The following is a 20342-nucleotide window of genomic DNA, read 5'->3' as shown; positions in this document are numbered from 1 at the left end:
ACTAGTACACAGTAAATGTATACTATATTCCTATTACGCTTTAACAATGTTTTGCTTGTTTATTGGTTTTGTTTTCCACTTCTTAAATCCTTTAGAATTCAATTTTTTATTTTACTAAAACAAAGCTAAATGTTCTTCCTTTGATGTTTTCTTAGTAACACCTATATTCATGAATATGCTTAAGGATTTTGATCAGACTACATGTATAATTTCATTCATGTTAATCTACATATTTTCTATTGGTCTATAACTTTGAAGTAATGTAATTTTACTTTTACTTGTAAGTATACTGTGGGAGCCCACAAAGGTTTTCTAGTGAGGTCTGAGCTTGCTTTATACAGCAGGGCTACATTAGAGGATGGCTTGATCACAGGCATGGTCACCAGGTGTCTGGGATGGTCTGTACTTGGCTGTGATGCAGGGAGGTCTTTTGCTCCACCCCTTTCCTTTAAAAGCCCTTTAGTAGAGAGAGAAGGGACTGGTGGGTTTTGATCCAGGGTCTCCTGAGGCTATCCTTTGTTTCTAACTGTCTCTATCCTCTATATTTCTATATAAATCTCTTATCTCTCACTCCTCAAGAGTCCTTGGGTAAATAAATGTGGGAGCTGCCCCCCACAATATACTTTAGCTAATTTAAGTGAAGTTTTTGAAAATAATTACCCCTAGTTTCTATCTAAATTTTTAGTCACTTTTGTCCTCTCAGAAACCGAACACCACCGCTAATGTAGCAGTCATTTACTTTATAATTTCTACAGTTCAATCATAAGATTAATCTAGTATTATCTCTCAAGTTTACAATGTAAGATAAGATATTCATACAAATTTATATAAGTGAAATTTAATGAAATGAATACTTAATACGTACACTGGTTAGTTTGCTTCATGAACAGTTTTTTTTTTTTTTTTTTTTAGATCGGTAATTATAGCTGTCTTCATGCTGTTTGAATCCCATGTGCTCTTTTTAGCCCTTACTGAGTTTCACACTCAAAAGCTGTTTTTCTCCAAATCAGGTAGCACCTGCCACTGGTAATGGGGGTGAAATGGTAAGCTTTCTGAAGCCAATCCAAAGTTTCTGTTTTCCCAATAGAAGAGGTAGCAGACTGGACGCCAATGGTTGGGACCAAGGGGTAAGAGTCAGAGTTTAAGTTTTAGGACTAATTAGTTAGTTTTAAATATCAAACACTCTCCACACATTTACTTCATTTACTTAATCAATGCTGTTGTTAGTACTTCAAAATGTATGGAGTATTAAGAGAAATATTTTCCCCCTAACCTTTCAATAGCCAGTTTCAGGGCAGAAACTTTTTAGAGAAAACACTGATCAGGAAATGGAGAGGTTAAGATAGACAGAGAAATCTCTATCCCAAAGTTATTTGTTTACTTCTCATAATCAGTTTATTTTTACTAAATTCTCCACACAAGCCTTTTCAGGTTGAAGTTAAAAAAACCATCTGGTTATTTATAAACATTTAAAAACAGAAGGAAATGTGCAGCAAGTATGAAATACTGCTTGGTAAATTTGTTCAGCCACACACACAGAGATATGGATGTATGTACATGCGCGCACGCACGCGCACACACACACACACACACACACACACACACACACACTTAGAGACACAGAAACAGACACACACACATGCAGAATTCTTAACTTCTGTCCCTTGAGTCTCAACAAAAATCACAATTTTTCTATATATTATGTCAAAATAACTTAATAAATATTATGTATGACATGGTTTAAATTTTTATATTACAAATATTGTAACATTTGAAATGACAGTAATTTTAAACTATATATTTACTCTTCCAAAATAACCACCACAAACTTCCTTAACCTAAGATAATCAAAATTAATATTATGCAGTATAACTTTTAACTGTTTCTTTGGATATATTCACATATACTTCATTTTACAAAAATAAGGTAATACCATACCACCTTATAAAGTCTTTTTCCTATTTTAGCAAAATATGCCTCACCAATATATCCCCTTACCAATAACTTTTCAATAAAACAAATCTCTGAAAACATAATTACTTGCAGGAAAACCATGCTTTCTCAATTTAATTATTAAATGAGATATTCAGAGTTTTAAAAATTTAAAAACTAAAATTAACCCTTTATATTGCTACTATTTAAATGCCCTTGACAAATGTAACATGTTATTAGGTTTTTTTTTTTTTAACTTTTCTTTTATTTATATGCAATGTGGTGATGCTTTGATACATGTTTATCCTCTGGACTTTTAAAAGAAGAACAAATAAATGTCCGAAATGAAAATAAGTAACTGGCGAGGCCACATCCTAATTACCTCTTCAGTGTTACCTTTGAATTTTACTTGCTGTGTACTACAGAGTAACTCAACAGAGTGCCAAAACCTGGCAAAGCTTCCAAAGCTGTACACCAAGCCAAATACCAAAATATTCAGGATGCAATGTCTAATTTCTCAAAATCTAGCCAAAAACATCATAAAGTCAAGGTGAAAGCCCTTCAGAGCACACTTGAATAAAACACCTTTGTCTAGTTAGTTGACCATGCCCCACACTCAAGGTATTTGGACAGCACAAACCAGACTTGATGGATTTAGAGAGGAGAGAGGAGAGGGAGAAGTGACCAGCAGTGCACACACAAAGTTGATAGGGAGAGAGAGAGAGAGAGAGAGAGAGAGAGAGAGAGAGAGAGAGAGAGAGAGAGAGAGAGAGAGATGCGTTTGGTAGGAGACAGGAGATATGACCAAAATACACTGCATGAACTTTGTGAAGAATTCATAAAACATTATTTTTTAATCCACTCTTCACTGGGTTTTAAACAACAAATTGTTAATAGTAAGTATGCCAAGGAAAATGAAACTCTATCTTCTTTTACATGAAGACATGGAAAGTAACAACACAAACACAAAGCTATAGTTAGTTTCAACAACTTGCGCAGACATCTTATGATCTAAACAATTTAAGAATACCATCTTTTATTCTGTCATTTCTGCTTGACTTTATCACTTTTCACCTCCTGTTCTGATAATGCACGTGGGGTACTTACATCAGGAATGAAGCCAATCTCGTTGAGATGATTACTTAGCTCTGGATCGTGGAATGCAATCATCTGAGAGAACACAGTCAGGTACTCTGAAAGGACAACAATGCTGAAGATCATGATTGTCTTCACCAACTACATCAAAGACTTCAATAAGTGAACCATAGCTTGTGCTGAGTGAGAATCTAACTGTGCCACGAAGCCAGGGTCCTTTAATATAGTATTTCCAATATACATATATATATATATATATATTGAATACAGTGTATTCTGTTGCTACTTCAATCACAATGCTAAGTATTAAACAGACAGACCAATAAACTCTATCACAGTTTCCTTTCAGAGCTATCTGTTATTTCTTGAGTCACAAACTAAACACAGGATGACTGATGCTTTCCAACCAAACTGTACAAATACATTTACTCTGGCAACAGTAAATTGGTTTCTCATTGACTGAATGTTCAGAAGGTGAAAAGATCTGGAAATAAGGAACAGTGAAAGACAAGCAGTCACAGGAGAGTAACTGTGCCCCAAACTGGTTTTTCTATGTACAAATTTCAGCACCTTTTCTAGTTGTAAATTTTTTTCCTACCTACAACTCTATGTTTGGCATGTGTAGAAATACGAACTTAATTAACTACAATTAATGGAAAGTAAGTAAACAGTAAGTAATTGAAAATATTTTTGCTGTGTCAGAGAGAGATCTTGGTGGATAAAAAGATTGTCAGTGAGAGACCCTGTCTCAAGAGATAAGATGGAGAATGATATAGGAAGATATCTAACTTCACCTTCCAGTATATACCTGCTACCTGCATGAACATGTGCATACCACACACCACACCACACACACACACACACACACACACACACACACACACACACACACACACACACACACACACACGCACACTGTAGAGGGTAAAAGGTCCTTGTGCACACAGATAAGCACTGGAAAAGTCAGGAAAAGTTAAACACTTAGGCTTATTTCTTCAAAGGAAGGAGATATTTACCTGTCTTCTTTCCTGAACACTGAGAAAGGTAGTTTACAAGCTGGTAATCCTTTGCTATCTGTAGGGCCAGGTGAACCCGAATCCCCCAGAATATTATGTTTGCTTAAGCCAGACTTTCCCCCTAAATCTTGAGCATTGCTTTTGAGTCTATAAACCCATCCTTATGAGAGATGAAACTTGTGTTTCACAACAGCCTAAGTAACTTCTGTGCTATTGCAGGCCAGGCCAATCCTGACTCCCACAGGCATTGTTTACCTCAGTCATTCTCCCTAGACTCCATCTTGAGCATTGTTTCTCAGTCAACAGAAACCATCTTCATGGAAGAAGCCATATGTACGTTGCAAAGAGTTCCACTGTAAACATGTCTTAAGCTTTGTTGTACACATGGAACTGAGTTATTTGTCATCAGAAAACTTTTTTTGCCTAATTTGTGCTATGTTTAAACATGGCTAAAATAAATGACCTAGAGTCAGACTTCTTAAGTTTGAACCAGTAATAGCTAATTAAGTTGAGCTGTGTTTCATTCTTGTCTCTGTGGATCATTTCGCTGCAGGCTGTTAAGCTTGCAGGGACACCCCACAACACGCACACACATACACGCATGCACATTTTATTTATTCTAATCCAATTACAAGTTGTCTAGTTCAATAAGAAGACTATATTCACACTTTCCCCATTGTTCCAGCAGCTTACTATTTTATTCATGACATACTAATGGACCTAAATAAGATTGTGGTAACATGTGCTCCAAACCAGAATCTGCTGTGGGATGTCTTTCTGTATGCTGTGAATATGTTTTGCTCTCACTGGTTGATAAATAAAGCTGTTTGGCCAATGGCGAGGCAGAATAAGGATAGGTGGTACATTCAAATTGAAGACAGGAATGAAGAAGGGTGGAGTCAGGAGATGCTGCCTCCAGGAGAAGCAAGAAGTAAGAGAACAGGTAATTCCACAAAGCCACGTGGTAAAATATAGATTAATAGGAATGGGTTGAGTTAAGATGTAAGAGCTAGCTAGCAAGAAGCCTCAGTCATAGACCATACAGTTTGTAATTAATATAAGCTTCTGAGTGATTTTTTTATAAGTGGCTGTGAGAGCTCGGGTGGGAGAGATTCGTCCGGACCATGGGGCTAGGTGGGAACAAGAAACTTCCCCATACAAGTATCTTTCTTTTGCTTATTAAAAAATTAAAGTCTGTTATCTCAACACTTTGGTATTAGAAGGAAAAAGACTGTGAAATCTAAGACATCCTGTATTGCAAGGCAAAAGAAAGAAAATATAGAAGACAAATGAGCTCAATTTCTTTTTGTGAAATTGAAATCACAATAACAATAAAAATGAAAAAATTGATAATCTCAATTTTTTCCAACAATATAACTGATTTTTAAAAATGAATTATTTGGTGAAATAATCTCTAAAACTGATGTTTCCTTGCTTTATCAGTTTATATAAGCACTTGTGTTATTTCAAGAAATAATAGTAAGTAAGAGTAATCTATTATTTTTTTCAACTGAAACTGTTCTTAATACTTGTTTATAAATACTGTGTGTGCTTTTAATTGGCAGCATCAAGTCAAACAAAGGAAATGTCAATGCTGCATTCAGTTCAATGATATAACTGAATCACATCACTGACCTAATGTGAACATTGTCTACTCATTCTAGATAAAGAATGAAATGCTCAGTTAACACATTTCTTGATTTACTTTCTGTTCTAATACAACAGACTTCAATTTATTTTTGAGAGTCACAAATCAAATTGAAGATCTAGGACACATTTGAAGGCCTTAGGAAACTTTGACATTTAACTTTTTTATAACTGCTTTCCTGCTCTCCCTTATGGTATATCTATAATTTCAATTTACCCAGAAGCAAGAAGTATGCATCATCAGCCACCATAAGCACTCAATTGTATATTGATAAGCTATAGTTATTAACTTTCAACTTCTAAAAAGCATGTTTCAATTTAAAGCAGAAATTCATGCCTCAGGCAATTCTCCACAGCTATGCTTAGGTTTATTAAACATCATTCATACTTAAGCCTGATAAACTTAATTACTATGGGATTTACACAGCTAATTAAAGACTTACTGAAGAAACCTCACCCATGTTTTCCTTCTGTTCTGCCAAATACCAGTGACTGGATTTATACCAGCATGTACATACTCACATACACAGATACATTCAAATACACCATTTATGCATTATTGTATTGAATATAACTTCACATAGGTAAATATAACTTATAAACTTTGGGCTATGGAGAACAAGTTTTCAAATGAAGCTCAGTGTGAGCTCTTTATTTCAAGGGAAATATAAGAGAACATATGTGTAAACATATGTTTAAACATATCATATTACATGTTCTCTCCTAATAAAATTTAAAATTCCCCCAAAGTAACAAAAACCCAATTGCACATATCCTTTGATTTGATTTGATTTGATTTGAGAAGGAAATTAATGGTAGTTACAAAGGAATGAAAAGTGGTTAGATTAAAACAGAAGATTCTACACATTTAACACTACTGATTCTTTGTGTATGGGTATTTTGTGTATGACTTAATGTACATGGATAATTTGTCTGCATTCATGTCTGTACAGCATGCTCATGCCTCGGTCCAAGGAGGCGAGAAGAGGGCACTGGGTCCTCTGGAGCTGGAGTTAGACAGCTGTAAGCTGTCACGTGGGAGGTGAACCCAGAATTCTGGAAGAACAGTGCTCTTAACTACTGAGCCATTTCTCTGACCCCTACTAACCCATTTTAAAGGTATAGTAAAATGCTAAAGCACTTTGATTATGAGTTACAAAACGATAAAAATAGGAATCATGGTTCTTAAAATAGTCTCAAAGATAATATTTTCTAAAGGTGAATATTACTTGGTTTTTAAAAATGAAGACATTTATAAATCATCCCTAAAACCTCAAGTGTAGTTTTTATACTATTCCATAAAACCACATATAAACTTCCTATATTTTAATAAGAAACCCTGTATTTTCAGTTTTTGAAATGAGGTATACAAAGATAATGAACTCTGCTAATTTCTATGCATTAAAATTTATTGTCCCCTTTTACTTATTATATACTCTGCAATTACAATCCCCAATGAAATTGATATAAGAATCTCACCTGATAATGTCATAATTTTTATGACTATTTATAAATAACTCATATTTGTTTTTTTTAAAGCTGCATGGAGTACATGAGAGATGAACTTTCCAAATCTCTACATAAGTATCTGCATTGGTTTCCTTTCTGACGAGCTGACAATCTCAGAATTGACTCTCTCAGCTAAAGGAAGCAGAGATGAAGGACATGGATGACAAATTCAAAGCAAATGATTGTGTCTGCTTACTATGCAGAAAGGACACTCTTAATTTACTAACCATTCTATAAGACTGTTGATTTATCCTAAAGATGATGGCAACATCAGCAGGCCAAGAGATGCTGCCAGTGGTCATGGATGCTTCAGCTCCAGCATGCCAGAGACAGGAGGAAGAAAGCCTGCTTGAGCTACATGCCAAGTTTCAGACTAGCCAGCCTACAAAGTCCAAACCCAAACCACACAAGCAAAACAGATACAAGGCATGCAGATCTCAGCACTCAAGAAGCAACGGAAGTGGAAGTCGTTTCCACTAACAAGGTGGCAGTAAAGGCTTGACTTCCTTACTAAAAGCCAAAGAACCGGCACAAATCTTCATAACTAAGTGGGAAGGGGGGACGGGGCACTTAAAAGTTGAGAAAGAGAAAATTAATTTCTTAAAAATGTGGTCGTGTTAGGGACTGAACCAGGGTCTCACACATGCTAAGCAAGCACTCTACCACTAAAGCTATCTCCTCAGCCCAAGAAAACTGATTTTGATTTAGGGTTATATATGCGAAGCATTTTCTTCAGAGTAGCAAGCAAGCTTATCTAGTAGCCTTTCTAGTTAAAACAGAACATTTTCTATGCTGGAAAAAAAAGTTTAGCTACATGATACAAGACATTCTTGCCAGACGCAGTACTTCATATATTCCTTTCTTTCTCCATATATCCTACCATTAAAGCAAAATATCACGAATGTCCATTAAACTGGCTTTTCCAAATCATGACTGTGAAAGTGACTTGGACCCTCCCCAACACACCTAGTGTATGGGGAGAAAGGAGACTTACTTTCATACATCACATCTGACAGCTACATTTCTTAAAAATGTCTTTCTTCCTCCCTTTCTCTACGACAAGGACTTACTGAATGTCTGTGTGGTGGGATCATACATCCTAGTCTACACTGGTTTGGCACACAGCATCTGGTGTAGTTACCGCCATATTTAGCTTTCAAAAATACCCAGATTTAGCTACCTACTAACCTAAAGCAACATGGGACTGGTATAAATGACAGGAACATCACTGTGAAAATGATATTGTTCTTTCCCATAAAGAACTTAAAAAAAAAATATACACCTAAACAGAAAATTGGGGAAATTTTATACCCTAGACTTAAATGGTATGTAACTTTTCCATTCTGACTTTTAGTAGCCTTATCTTTAAGGTGTGAATACACCTTGATATTATAAAATAATTAAAAATGCTTAATGCTGTGCCAAATTTCATGGCGAACATAGGCCTATACTGTAAGCTATAAAAGACTCCTCCAAAATAGCATGTTTTTATTTTAATTGGTAGAGACAAAGAGCAAACTGCACATTCTTAAACTAACATGTCTGCTTCTGAACTGAGTTGGGAGCATATATTAAATTGTCATTAAGAAAGATAGTCATAAAAAAGAACTATAATTCCTTGTGAGTCTGTAGGAAAAAAATTCCTCATCTTCCTTCCTGAGCTTTGTTGATGAACCATCAACATATGCTACTAGGTCAAAACTATTATCCTGAAGATTGGTTATTTTTGATAGAAACGTGCTCCTATATGAAGACAAGACTGGTTATTTTTGATAGAAATTTGTCCCATACAAAGACAGGAAAATTCATTTGCTTACCTTGTATTACATGGGAGTTGTCTTTCAAGAAGAAGTTATACAGGTATTTGGGAATAAAAGCAGACATGCATGCATAAGCTAAGGCTAAGAAAGAATAAAGTAAATACAAAATCAGTTAGTAGGGTGATGACCAGCTGTTATTCACTAAGCACAAATTTTTGAATCTACTATTAAACAACAAATATGGTAATAAGTGCTGGAAACACAAAATTATAGGAAGAAAAGTTTCTGCTATTTAAAAAGATTGAGACAGGCTGAGTGGTGGTGGTGCCCGCCTTTAATCCTAGCACTCGGGAGGCAGAGGCAGGTGGATCTCTGTGAGTTTGAGGCCAGCCTGGTCTATAGAGCAAGATCCAGGACAGGCAACAAAACTACACAGAGAAACCCTGTCTCAAAAAAACAAACAAACAAAAATTTCAGACATTAAAAGATAAACATTCCAGTAACTTCAATTTCAAACTGCTGTGGCAATCATTATCCCACAATAATAAAATCTTAATTGCCTGAACTTTATTTATTTTAATTTCTAAGCACTCATTCATAATGAGGTACATGAATCTCACAATCCATAATTAAAACTGATACAGGTAAGATTCCTGGAGTTAGGAATACTAGTCATAACCTGTACTCTCAAATACAGATCTTTTATTACTCTTGGATTGGCATCTCATAATTGGAAATACCTAGGCAATCATGGCAAAAGCTGAAGTCCAGACTAATGAGGGAGTATATCAGAGCAGAACACTATGAAATCATTCAGAGAGAGAAATTGTGAGTTTTTGGAGATTATGCCAGCTCTACTCAATTCCAGAATTTTCTGTTGTTTATGCTATGATAACCTATGAAAAATGGAGATTCTGAGGTGAAATACCTGTATATTAAAGTAATATAGAATAGCATACTCCATGTGTGATGTAATTCTAAATTTGTTTCTATTGAATCTACCAAATACTATTTAAAAAATCTATTATACAAGGTGCTAAAACAGAGGGGCTGAAAACAAAAAACCTGCCATTAACAAAACGATCACCAAAGGTTGGCAGCACTGGTTATGGGTACTAGTCTATGAGAACAAAGCTGGCAGCACTGGTTATGGGTACTAGTCTATGAGAACAAAACCAACACAGGACCCTCTCCTTATCCAAATAGTGTTGACTTAGCTCAGAAAGGGAACTAAGAGGTCTTCATTAAACAAGTACAATTGATATAACACGTGCAGAATACATAATAAGAGAGAAACTTCACTGATATTGATTGGTTTATAAATTATTTAGAAAATAAACTTAACAGTAATTTTCTAAAAAAGTAAAAACCCTTTCCAAAAATCTATAAAAATGGTTATCAAGGCAGGTAAATTAATTTAGAAGAATTAGCCCAATTCCCACCAAACTTTTAGAGATGGTCTGGTGACAAGGAATACCCTTCAACACTAAATTAATTTCACTCTCTAAGAAAAATTAACTTTAATTCACAATAGTTTGTGATACATAAAAGGTAAAATATAAGAATTTTAAGACAAGAACTTGTATTTTTGCACCCGATATTTAAGAACAATATGCATAATGATCTCTCCATAATAAAAAAAGCTTACCTTCATTGTTGAAATTTAGATATAAGAATGGAGCGCAAAGTGAGTCAAGACCTGATGCAGACAAGATGAAGCAAAAGAGTAAAATGAATACATTCCAGAACTGTAGGTACCTTCCTCCAGTCTCACATTCCTTCCAAATATATTAAGCACTGTAAGTACATCTACGGAGATGCGTGTTCTGTCAGGAGTTACAATGCAGCATAAATGACAGCATCTGACAGAACACCAGTGTCCAAAACAAGTCGGTTACTACTAATCATCCATATGAATATGAGGCAAAGAGCGCCATGAATATGTGACACATAGTATGTTAGAGGGCTTTATGTCCCAATTCTGGCTCAAACCGCACGTGAATTTGGTAATTATTTGGCCTCTTCAGGAATGCTTTCTCATCTAAGAGATGGATATTTGCCATATAGATCTTTTCTTTAGGATTATAAAAAAACTTTATAATTAGTGAAAAAATATACAAACATTTATTTTATTGATAATAATGCCATTCATCTGTTATCATGCTGAAAGAATAAACATAATGTACCTATAATGGATTTGGAGGATATAGAATGTCTGAAATGTGCTGGGCAAAAAAAATAATCATACCTTTAAGAGTGGCAAATAAGCAATATGAGACTCAAAGTCAAAAAAAAAAACACTGCTCATAACAAAACATTCAAAAATTGGGTTGGATTAAACAGGTTTCTCATTTAAGAATTAATGATCATAAAGATAATAATGGCAAATGCTAAAAATCCAGGGCTAGAGACACTAAGGATACTAGGGAGAAAAAGGAAACAAAATGAACAATTTTAAGGTCATATTCCATTCCTAATAACTACAATAATGATATTTTAGGAATACTTAAGTAGTAACATTCTCAAATAGCCTAATGTTTTTATGGTATAAGTTATTTCACTATTTTGATAAGGTTAAAATTGTGTCCATAAGATTAGACTCTGCTTTCCTAATGTCACTGCAAGCGGCTTATTTTTATATATCATATAAAGTGTTATCTTGAAAGCATTTAGACCAAATTTGTTTGATCAGTTCTATAAAGTTAATATCTTCAAAATGCACTGGAATTTTAGTGTTTTTCCCCCTCAAAAGGAAAGACAAAAAAAGACTTAAAGAAAAGTCCTAAAAACTAAAAAGTTACCTTGCCAGTACACAAGATCAGGGTGAGAAACTACCCAAGCTTTCAGTACACGCCGGAACTTTGCGTGACCTTCTGGGGATGATAACAGTTCGTCATACTGATGACATCGAGGAATATCCACTTCAATCTGCAACCAGCAAAGCAATAAGGCCCAACTGTTACAGATGATCCCTAAGATTCTAGTCCTTGCTTTTTCAATACATAAGAGAAGAGATATGCTAGATAATATTTCACCTTTATAATCTGTTGATAAAAGTTTTTGAATTTTTCAATTAAACTTTGGAAACATCACACAGTTTCTGAGTGTAAGTAACTCCTTTTCTAATACCACATACATCGGTAGTGGCAGAATATTTATAATGAAAGGAAGAGGATTTTCTTACTCCTTTTAACTTTTAAAGAATTGGCAGAATTGCCTTAGAAAAACCTTACTTGTCTATCTGTGGGTATTGGAGTGTCTTTATCAATTGCATCGTACTTGGCATGAATAGCTCCCTGCAAAAAATAGAATAAGACATTAATTTATTATATCCTTAATAAAATGCCATTACACATTAATATGCTGGAATCTTAAGTATTTCAACTTTACAGTTTTTCTTATTTTGGAAATCTGCATAAAATTTACTGGTATAATATCTGTAATCTAAAAAACGCAAAATTCATTAGTTTTTCAGCAAGACGTTGATACTCAAAGCTTTAAAATTTCAAAATTTTGGACTAGTGATGCTTAGCTAACAGGAGAAACCTGTTTTATATAAATAGTTATTTTTGAAGACCTATCCAACAATGGTAAACTCAAGTTAACCTACAATTTAGAAACTTTCATCTTTGACCATGTATGATGAAGGTCTATGGTAAGTGATATTTGCCATTTGGTAAGATAGACCTTTATCTGGTGTGTTGGTGCACACCTTTAATCTCAATACTCAAGAGGTAGAAGCAGGTAAATGCCATGGCAACAGAGTGGGACCTTACCTCAAAAAGAAACAAAAACGACAACCAGAAGAGCCCTTTTGAATTACATATACCCAAAGGTAAATGACATGTCACTTAGCTAGAGAGCATAGCAAAACGTTGTTTTCTATGTATTACTAACTCATAAATCAAAATGTTCAAAATTTTAGAAGATATTTTAGAGAGAGGTTTACCTTAACAGAAATTTTCTGTTAGTGTTGGTAAGGCAAATGGAACAATTTTTTTTTTCAGAAGAATGATAATACCAGGGACATTTAGGGTAGTTTAATTATAGAAACATTAGGCTCATTAACATTTCTTAGTTATAGCCTTCCACAAAGACACTCCAAATACACTAAATTTCCCTCATGTTCTATAGGGTTACACATGAGAAAGTGCTTATTTTTATGATTTGCTGCAGTGGTAGGGAAAGCCAAGAATTTAGTAAATTTATTTGCTGAATCAATTTCTTTCGGCTAACTATTAATAACAGGCTTGGAAAGTCTGACATCGTAAGTCTTTCTGGACTATAGTACTAATTATTAATATGAGTTAAAGAACAATAGGCAGTGTTGTGAAGTAACCAAACAAATTCAAAGAAATTTCGATGCTCATTAAGAAAATCAAGAATAAAGAAAAAAAATCTGCCAATAGAGGTCTGTAGAGACTAAAAAGAGTTGAGGCTCCACTACAGGGCAGGCTCCACACTCAGGAGCAGGAGGCCAGCATAAAATGGGCTCCATGTTTTTTTGGGGCACTTGTTTTGTTATTATTATTACTTTTTTGTTTTACTGATTTTTGTTTGGATCATTTGATAAGTCTGGTTTGATTTTTGTTTGTTTGAGACAGACAGAGAGCACACTCTCAAGAATGAACAGAAAGTTGGGTGGATAGGAAGGTGATGAGGATCTGAGAGAAGCTGGAGTAGGAGAAAGAATATGATAAAAACACATTATAGGAAACAAACTTAAATACAAATTTTAAGAATTAAAAATGTTTGAAGGAACTAAAGTGGTGGCATGGATCTAAAAGAACACAGGAGGACAGACTGAAAAAGAAATTGATAGGAAACAGAAGAACGTGTCAAGGATCCTTTATCTTCATGCTGTGCCATCAGACTTTTCTGGTAACACTGCTAGCTTCACGAGTAGCCCTGTGACAATGCCCTCTGCCCCTCAAAGCAGCCTGGCCAAAGTGGGACAGCCATGTTAAAAGCCACTAAATTACACTCATGATTTTGACAAGACACAATTGGAATAAAAGATTTATCAATTTCAAACAATACATAAATTGAAGTTATATTCAAAAAGGGGCATACTTCAGAAGCAGGATGGCACACATAACTGACATATACTCATTAGATAACTTGTTTAAAATAATAATGATATTTACCATGGGCATTAATAAAATACTAAAGGACATCAGCAATTGTATTTTATACTCTATTCTCTTCATGTATTTTTCTACTTAAAACATATTCTGATGTTCTTATTTCAATATATAATTTTCTATTAATACTGTAAAATTAGATGGAAAGTATTATAGTTTTTCTAAGACAGGATTTCTCCATGCATTCCATGCTGGTCTCGAACTCATAATCTGCTGTCACAGCTCCCAAGCATTTGGGAGGTAGCAAATGTATAGTACCAGCAGTATTATACATTTTATATTCTTATACACTATTCATCAATTTATAACTTTTTGCTTTCTTACCTCCACTCCCAGAAGAGCAGCCCAGGTTAAACCCCTCATAAGTGGAGGGATGTCAACTCTTGCTTCTTTCCAGATTTGATTTTTTTTATATGGATAAGCCTAGGATAAAATAAAAATAGTCAAAAAGGGCCTGGGTGGTAGCTGAGCTGGCCATCCATGCCCTCAGGGTTGGTTCACCCTCTTCTGTGATGAGGGGTGGGGCCATCTCTCTGAGTGCAGGGGCCAGCTCTCCTGTGAAGGTCAAGGCCAACTCTCTTGCTGTTGTGTTCAGCAAGAGGCAAGGCTAGCTTTCCCAGGACCAGTAAAGGGCAGGGCCAGCTCCGTATGGCCCTCTGATTTCATCTCACATGGCTCCTAAGGTCCCCTGAGGTGATATGGGCCTTTGGTTGGCCCACCTTAACATTTACCCCATCTAGGACCTACTGAAGCTTGTGAAGGGACTGGTCCTGTGCTATGCCCATGGGTTTTCCATAACTTGGGTGGCCACATGATATCCCAGAGGAGTTCTGGTGAGGATCAAGTGATGATGGAGCACCAGAAAGCAGAGGCCACGAACCAGACCAGTGACTCATTTCAACGAACATATGCTAGTAAGCTGATGGGACAAAAGGATCTACTAGGTGACACACCGAGGCCCCAGTGCCACCAGGATGAATGAAGAGGTGTTGGAAAGGTGGGAAAGAAGGAGAAGCAAAGAGGTTTTGTGGTCAGCTTTTCTGGTTGCTGTTGTTTTGGTTTGCTTGCTTGCTTGCTTGCTTACATTGTTTTGTTTTCTTTTGTGGTGGGGGCACTTCAGGGATGAGGAGAGGATATAGGAGGATCAGGAGGTAAGCAGAATTGGGGTGCATGATGATAAACTCACAAAGAATCAACAAAGAAGTTAAATGAAAAAAGTCAAAAGTAAAAGCATGTCATGCACATTTATCAACCACAATACAATAAAACTAGAAATCAATCACCAGAAAAAGTTTAAATAACACAGACACATAGGAATTCAACAGTGTATTTCTGAATTATCAGTGGATCCAGTGGCAACATTATGAAGGAAATGAAAACATTTCTTGAAACAAATAGTAATAGAAAGAACATATCAAAAAACCTATGGTATACAATAAAATCAGCTCTCTGAGGAAGTTCACAGAAGTCAGTAACCATACCAAACAAGCAGAAATATATAAAGGAAATGGGAGAAAGAATACACAAAACCCAAAGTTAGAAGAAAAATTAAATAATAAACATTACAACAAAATAAACAAGAGTCCATGAAAACAGTAAAAAGAGAAATGAAGTGGCGTTTTTGAAAACAAACAAAATTAACAAACCCTTAGCTGTACTTAGCTATATAGTATATCTGTTCCCTAATTGCATTTATATTTTATACTCTACTTCTCTCTATCAATATTGGTACTTTTTCCTATAGACTTTTGTGCCTTATTTAAAAATAATATTAATTCTTTGTCTAAGATGATCTTTCACATCTTGTCATCTTTGGAACTTCTATCAGTTCTATAAATCAGAGAAGTTAATTAGAAAAGAGATCATAAGAATTCTTTTCTCATAATGTCAAGATGTAAGAACTAACAGCATTAAAGGAAAACTCATATAGACTACCATTAACACTTGATACACTAGAATTCCTACCTTCAGCAGCCTGTCGAAGAGAATAATTCTGTTTAGCTGATATTCCGTATCCCTCTCTCTAATGATTAAAGGCAGGGTGGCAGCTGCAGATAACTCATTATTGCTGTTTGAATGAGGTAAATTCGGCTGGCTGTAAAGGAACAAAAAAGTAAAAATACTGACAAAGACAATATTCTAATAAATTAAAGCACTACTTCCTAAATGTTCTATTTAAAAATCTATAAACTTCTTATTAATTTAATAGAAATAGGAAAAAAAGTCAAATAAAGCAACATATACTCACTCATCTTCAAGTAATGGATAAAATGCTTCTCCTCCAACATCTTTTAATCTCTGTGAATTTAAAAATAAAATATTTATAAATCTTTATATTGGGTGGCAAGAGTAATATCTGCTTAAAAAGAATAGTAATGTATTAGTAATAGTAATGTAATAGTAATGTAAAAATTATGAGTTCACAAAGAAGTAAAAAATGGAATCAAAAGATGAGTTTCTTTCATGAAATGCACCACACTTCTGACAAGGATTAAGCACAAGCAAGATCTTCCCTTTTCCCCTCTAGGTGGTATTTCTACCATTTCCTCACATGCAACACCAAATTACTAACATTATTATAAAATGTAAATATATACAATATTTAAAAATGATTATTAAAAAGAGATACTTTTTATATATTCATTTATTAAAGATTATTAAAAAGAGGTGCTTTTCCATATATTCATTAAAGATATTTGCATGAATTATAGGCAGTGCAGTCATGATATCTGGAATATATTGTTTAAAGTTCTTATATGGGAACTCATTTGGGAACACTGATGAAATATATGAAGTTGTAATGCACAGAACAGATACGTAAGTAGCTGAAACTTACATGCACTATAATCAGGCAACTGTGATTAGTATTATACATTTTAAAACATCAGGATCTGATCAATTAGAATTACTTAAAACTTAATATCATGTATTACCAAGTGGAGGAATAGGAAGACTTATCTGATGCTGATGGAAAGATAAACACTGTTGTGAGCAATCAGTATGTGTGAAGGCTGAAGATACACAGATGCCATTTTCTCACAGTTCTACTCACTACAGAAGCTCTCTGTGTATCAGGAAATCAAGTGTGAATGCAAAGTGTCTTGTGTTATCTTTAAGGTTTTAATGTTTTAAAGATTTTTGAAGCACATGTGATAAATTTTCATTCTTACGTTTCTTAGCTGGCATAAGGACAATGTCACAGTGGTATCATCTAAGAGTGAGCTTCTATCTCGACCTTGCCCAAAACTTTCACCATCTTCGAAGAGAAAACTAAGATTTAAAAAAGAAAGAAAAGAAAAAAGTTGTTACAATGATCACAGAAAATCTACTTTATTTATTTTTAAAATAAAATTCTCCTATCACAATCCCATCATTAAAGAAATAAAATTCAGACTAGACAGTTAATTTTGAAAACAAAGCCCAGCATGGTGCACATGCCTGGATCCCAGTGCTTGGAAGGTATAGGCAGGGACATTAGGAGTTTGGGGACATACAGGTATACAGTGAGTTTGATTCTAGCATGGGCTACATGAGACCTTGGTCTTAAAAAACAAATTTTTCAAAAACTAACTGCTATTGAAGTTTCTCCAAACAAGGCGGACTTTATATATATGTATATCTGTTGATCAGTTATAAATCTGGTATATGCTGTCCTGGTTAGTTTTTTATTTTATTATTTACTTTAATTTTACATATCAGCCACAGATTTCCTTGTTCCTCCCCCTCCTGTCCCCCCACCCCCCCACCTTCTCCCCATCCTACCCCCCATTCCCATCTCCTTCAGGGCAAAGACTCTCCTGAGGATTGAGTTCAACCTGGTAGATTCAGTCCAGGCAGGTCCAGTCCCCTCCGACCAGGCTGAGCCAAGTGTCCCTGCATAAGCCCCAAGTTTCAAACAGCCAACTCATGCCCTGAGTACAGGACCCGGTTCCACTGCCTGAATGCCTCCCAAACAGATCAAGCAAATCAACTGTCTCACTTATCCAGAAGACCTGATTCAGTTGGGGGCTCCTCTTAACTGTCACTTTGACACAGTGTAGAGTCAATTAAAGCAAAGTCCCCATTGAGGAATTGCCTAGATCAGATTGGCATGTGGGTATGTCTGTGGGAGACTTTCTTGGTTGTTAATTAATGTAGGATTGCCTAGCCCAGTACGGGAGCCCTAAACTGTGCAAGAAAGAATATGAGCTAGACTTGGAGCCTGCTGGCAAGCAGCATCTTACATGCTTCCCTTTATGCTTCTTGGCTGTCGAGTGAGTTTCCTATCAGAGGTAGTGCTGTACCTTCCCTGAGTTCCTGCCTTGACTTCCTCAGTGATGCATTGTGACTGCACACTGGAGTGCCCTTTCCTGTCCTAAGCTGCTCTTGGTCAGGGTAAGTCACAGGAGCAGAGATAAAACTAGAACACACACACTGCACTGCAGGCTACAAAGGTGTGCTTTGCAATCTCTCTTCATGCACATGCAGGAGTAAGTGACTGTCTTAGCAATATTCGAATGTGCTTCGGAGAAAGTCTGCACAGCTGAAAACAAACGGGAGGAAGGAAAAGCACACTGGTTGATAGGCTCTCAGAGCAAGAACAACAAATGCTTGCAACTTGGTTTAGAATGTCAAAAGCCTACTTTTCAGAATCTATCAATTAATTTTTAATTTTCTTTTTTCTTTTTCTTTTTTTCTTTCTGAGACAGGGTTTCTCTGTGGTGTTTTGGTGCCTGTCCTGGATCTCGCTTTGTAGACCAGGCTGGCCTCGAACTCACAGAGATCCGCCTGGCTCTGCCTGCCGAGTGCTGGGATTAAAGGCGTGCGCCACCACTGCCCGACTTAATTTTTAATTTTCTATAATTTATTTCTGATTTCATATTTAACTCAGTGGGTGAGTGGCACAATTTAAATTAATGTCTAAAAAACTGCTTATAAAGGACAGAAAGAACTAATAATGCAGTTTAGTAACAGAATACTTGCCTTGCCCCACGTGTAAGGTCCTAGGTTTGAAAACCAGTACAAAAATAAAAAGGAAAAAAAGAAAAATTTAAAACTGGGAAAGGAGAAAACTAATGGTCTATCTAAACAATCTAAAATTTAACAAAAATAGTGATTATCAGATCATTTCTACTGTTATCTCTTATGGTGGTTTGAATTAGAAACGTTCCTCATAGGCTCATGGATTTGAACACTTGGTCCTCAGTGGAGCTGTTTGGGAAGGTTAGTGGCACTTTTTTGTGCCACTTCCTGTTTTTTTCCTCTCTCTCTCTCTCTCTCTCTCTCTCTCTCTCTCTCTCTCTCTCTCTCTCTCTCTCTCTCTCTCTTTCTCTCTCTCTCTTTCCTATGTGCAAATGAGAATGATCTCTCTGTTTCCTGCTATCATGGCTTCCAGCCATTAGGGACTCTCCCTCTGGAACTGCAAGCCCATTTTTCTACAGATTGACTTTTGATAACAGTATTTTATGACAGCAATAGAAAAGTAACCAATACATCTATAGTCAAACCTGTCCTAGATTATGAAATTGAAAATTTAAAGGTCAAGAAATACACATTCATGCTTCTATGTGAACAATGATGTTGTCAAGGTTTGGAAAATAACAGATATATACACATTTTATTAGTATTACATGATGTTCAAATAGATAACAAAGAAAATTATTTCTTAAAAAACAATTTTTTTCTTTTTTCTTTTTTTTTTTTTTTTTGGTTTTTCGAGACAGGGTTTCTCTGTGTAGCTTTGCGCCTTTCCTGGAACTCACTTTGGAGACCAGGCTGGCCTCGAACTCACAGAGATCCGCCTGCCTCTGCCTCCCGAGTGCTGAGATTAAAGGCGTGTGCCACCACCGCCCAGCAAAAAACAATTTTTATAATAATTAAATATTGGTGTAAACTCTGCAATTACAAATTTTAGCCCATCCAACAAGGTGTAGAGTTTTAACTGCTTCCAAGTTCACTTACTTAGAACATCTACCAAAATTAATTAAAAAAAAATTAAATAAAAATTAAAAATCAACAAAAAATTTAAATCATTATTATCAGAAATTTTCTTTACTTACTTTGGGAGTGTGCAGATAGGTGGTTTGGATCGAATAATTTCCTTGTTTGTAAGCTCCTTCTCCAGGTCACCTCCAGCCAGACACCACAGATAGTAAACCTCCTCAATAGATCTCTCCGCCAGGTAATCACTGTCTGTATCTACTAATGGTAAAATGTTTAAACTGTAGTAACAGCCGGTAGCAATAATAGCTGGCATTCTG

At 35.5% G+C, this 20342-nt stretch overlaps 1 protein-coding gene across 4 annotated transcripts in view; it reads right to left on the bottom strand.

Annotated features, from left to right (window-relative positions):
* Tbck (TBC1 domain containing kinase) overlaps positions 1-20342 on the bottom strand; it is a 166016-nt gene that overhangs the window by 93574 nt on the left and 52100 nt on the right. For 2 of the 4 annotated variants that reach the window (XM_042279946.2, XM_006970359.4), the window contains exons 11-20: positions 20142-20283; positions 17274-17373; positions 16352-16401; positions 16069-16198; positions 14428-14526; positions 12193-12255; positions 11761-11887; positions 10608-10658; positions 9017-9100; positions 3040-3125 (exon numbers count right to left, since the gene is read on the bottom strand). In XM_042279946.2, coding sequence (XP_042135880.1) covers positions 3040-3125; positions 9017-9100; positions 10608-10658; positions 11761-11887; positions 12193-12255; positions 14428-14526; positions 16069-16198; positions 16352-16401; positions 17274-17373; positions 20142-20283 — 932 coding nt within the window. The remainder of the gene's footprint in view (positions 1-3039; positions 3126-9016; positions 9101-10607; positions 10659-11760; positions 11888-12192; positions 12256-14427; positions 14527-16068; positions 16199-16351; positions 16402-17273; positions 17374-20141; positions 20284-20342) is intronic. The other 2 variants (XM_042279947.2, XM_076575001.1) reach the window with 1 other exon arrangement.

Source organism: Peromyscus maniculatus, chromosome 6 (assembly GCF_049852395.1).
Source record: "Peromyscus maniculatus bairdii isolate BWxNUB_F1_BW_parent chromosome 6, HU_Pman_BW_mat_3.1, whole genome shotgun sequence".
Classification (NCBI taxonomy): domain Eukaryota; kingdom Metazoa; phylum Chordata; class Mammalia; order Rodentia; family Cricetidae; genus Peromyscus; species Peromyscus maniculatus.
The sequence above is the reverse complement of the archived record's forward strand: the minus strand, read 5'-3'. Positions and strand labels throughout refer to the sequence as shown.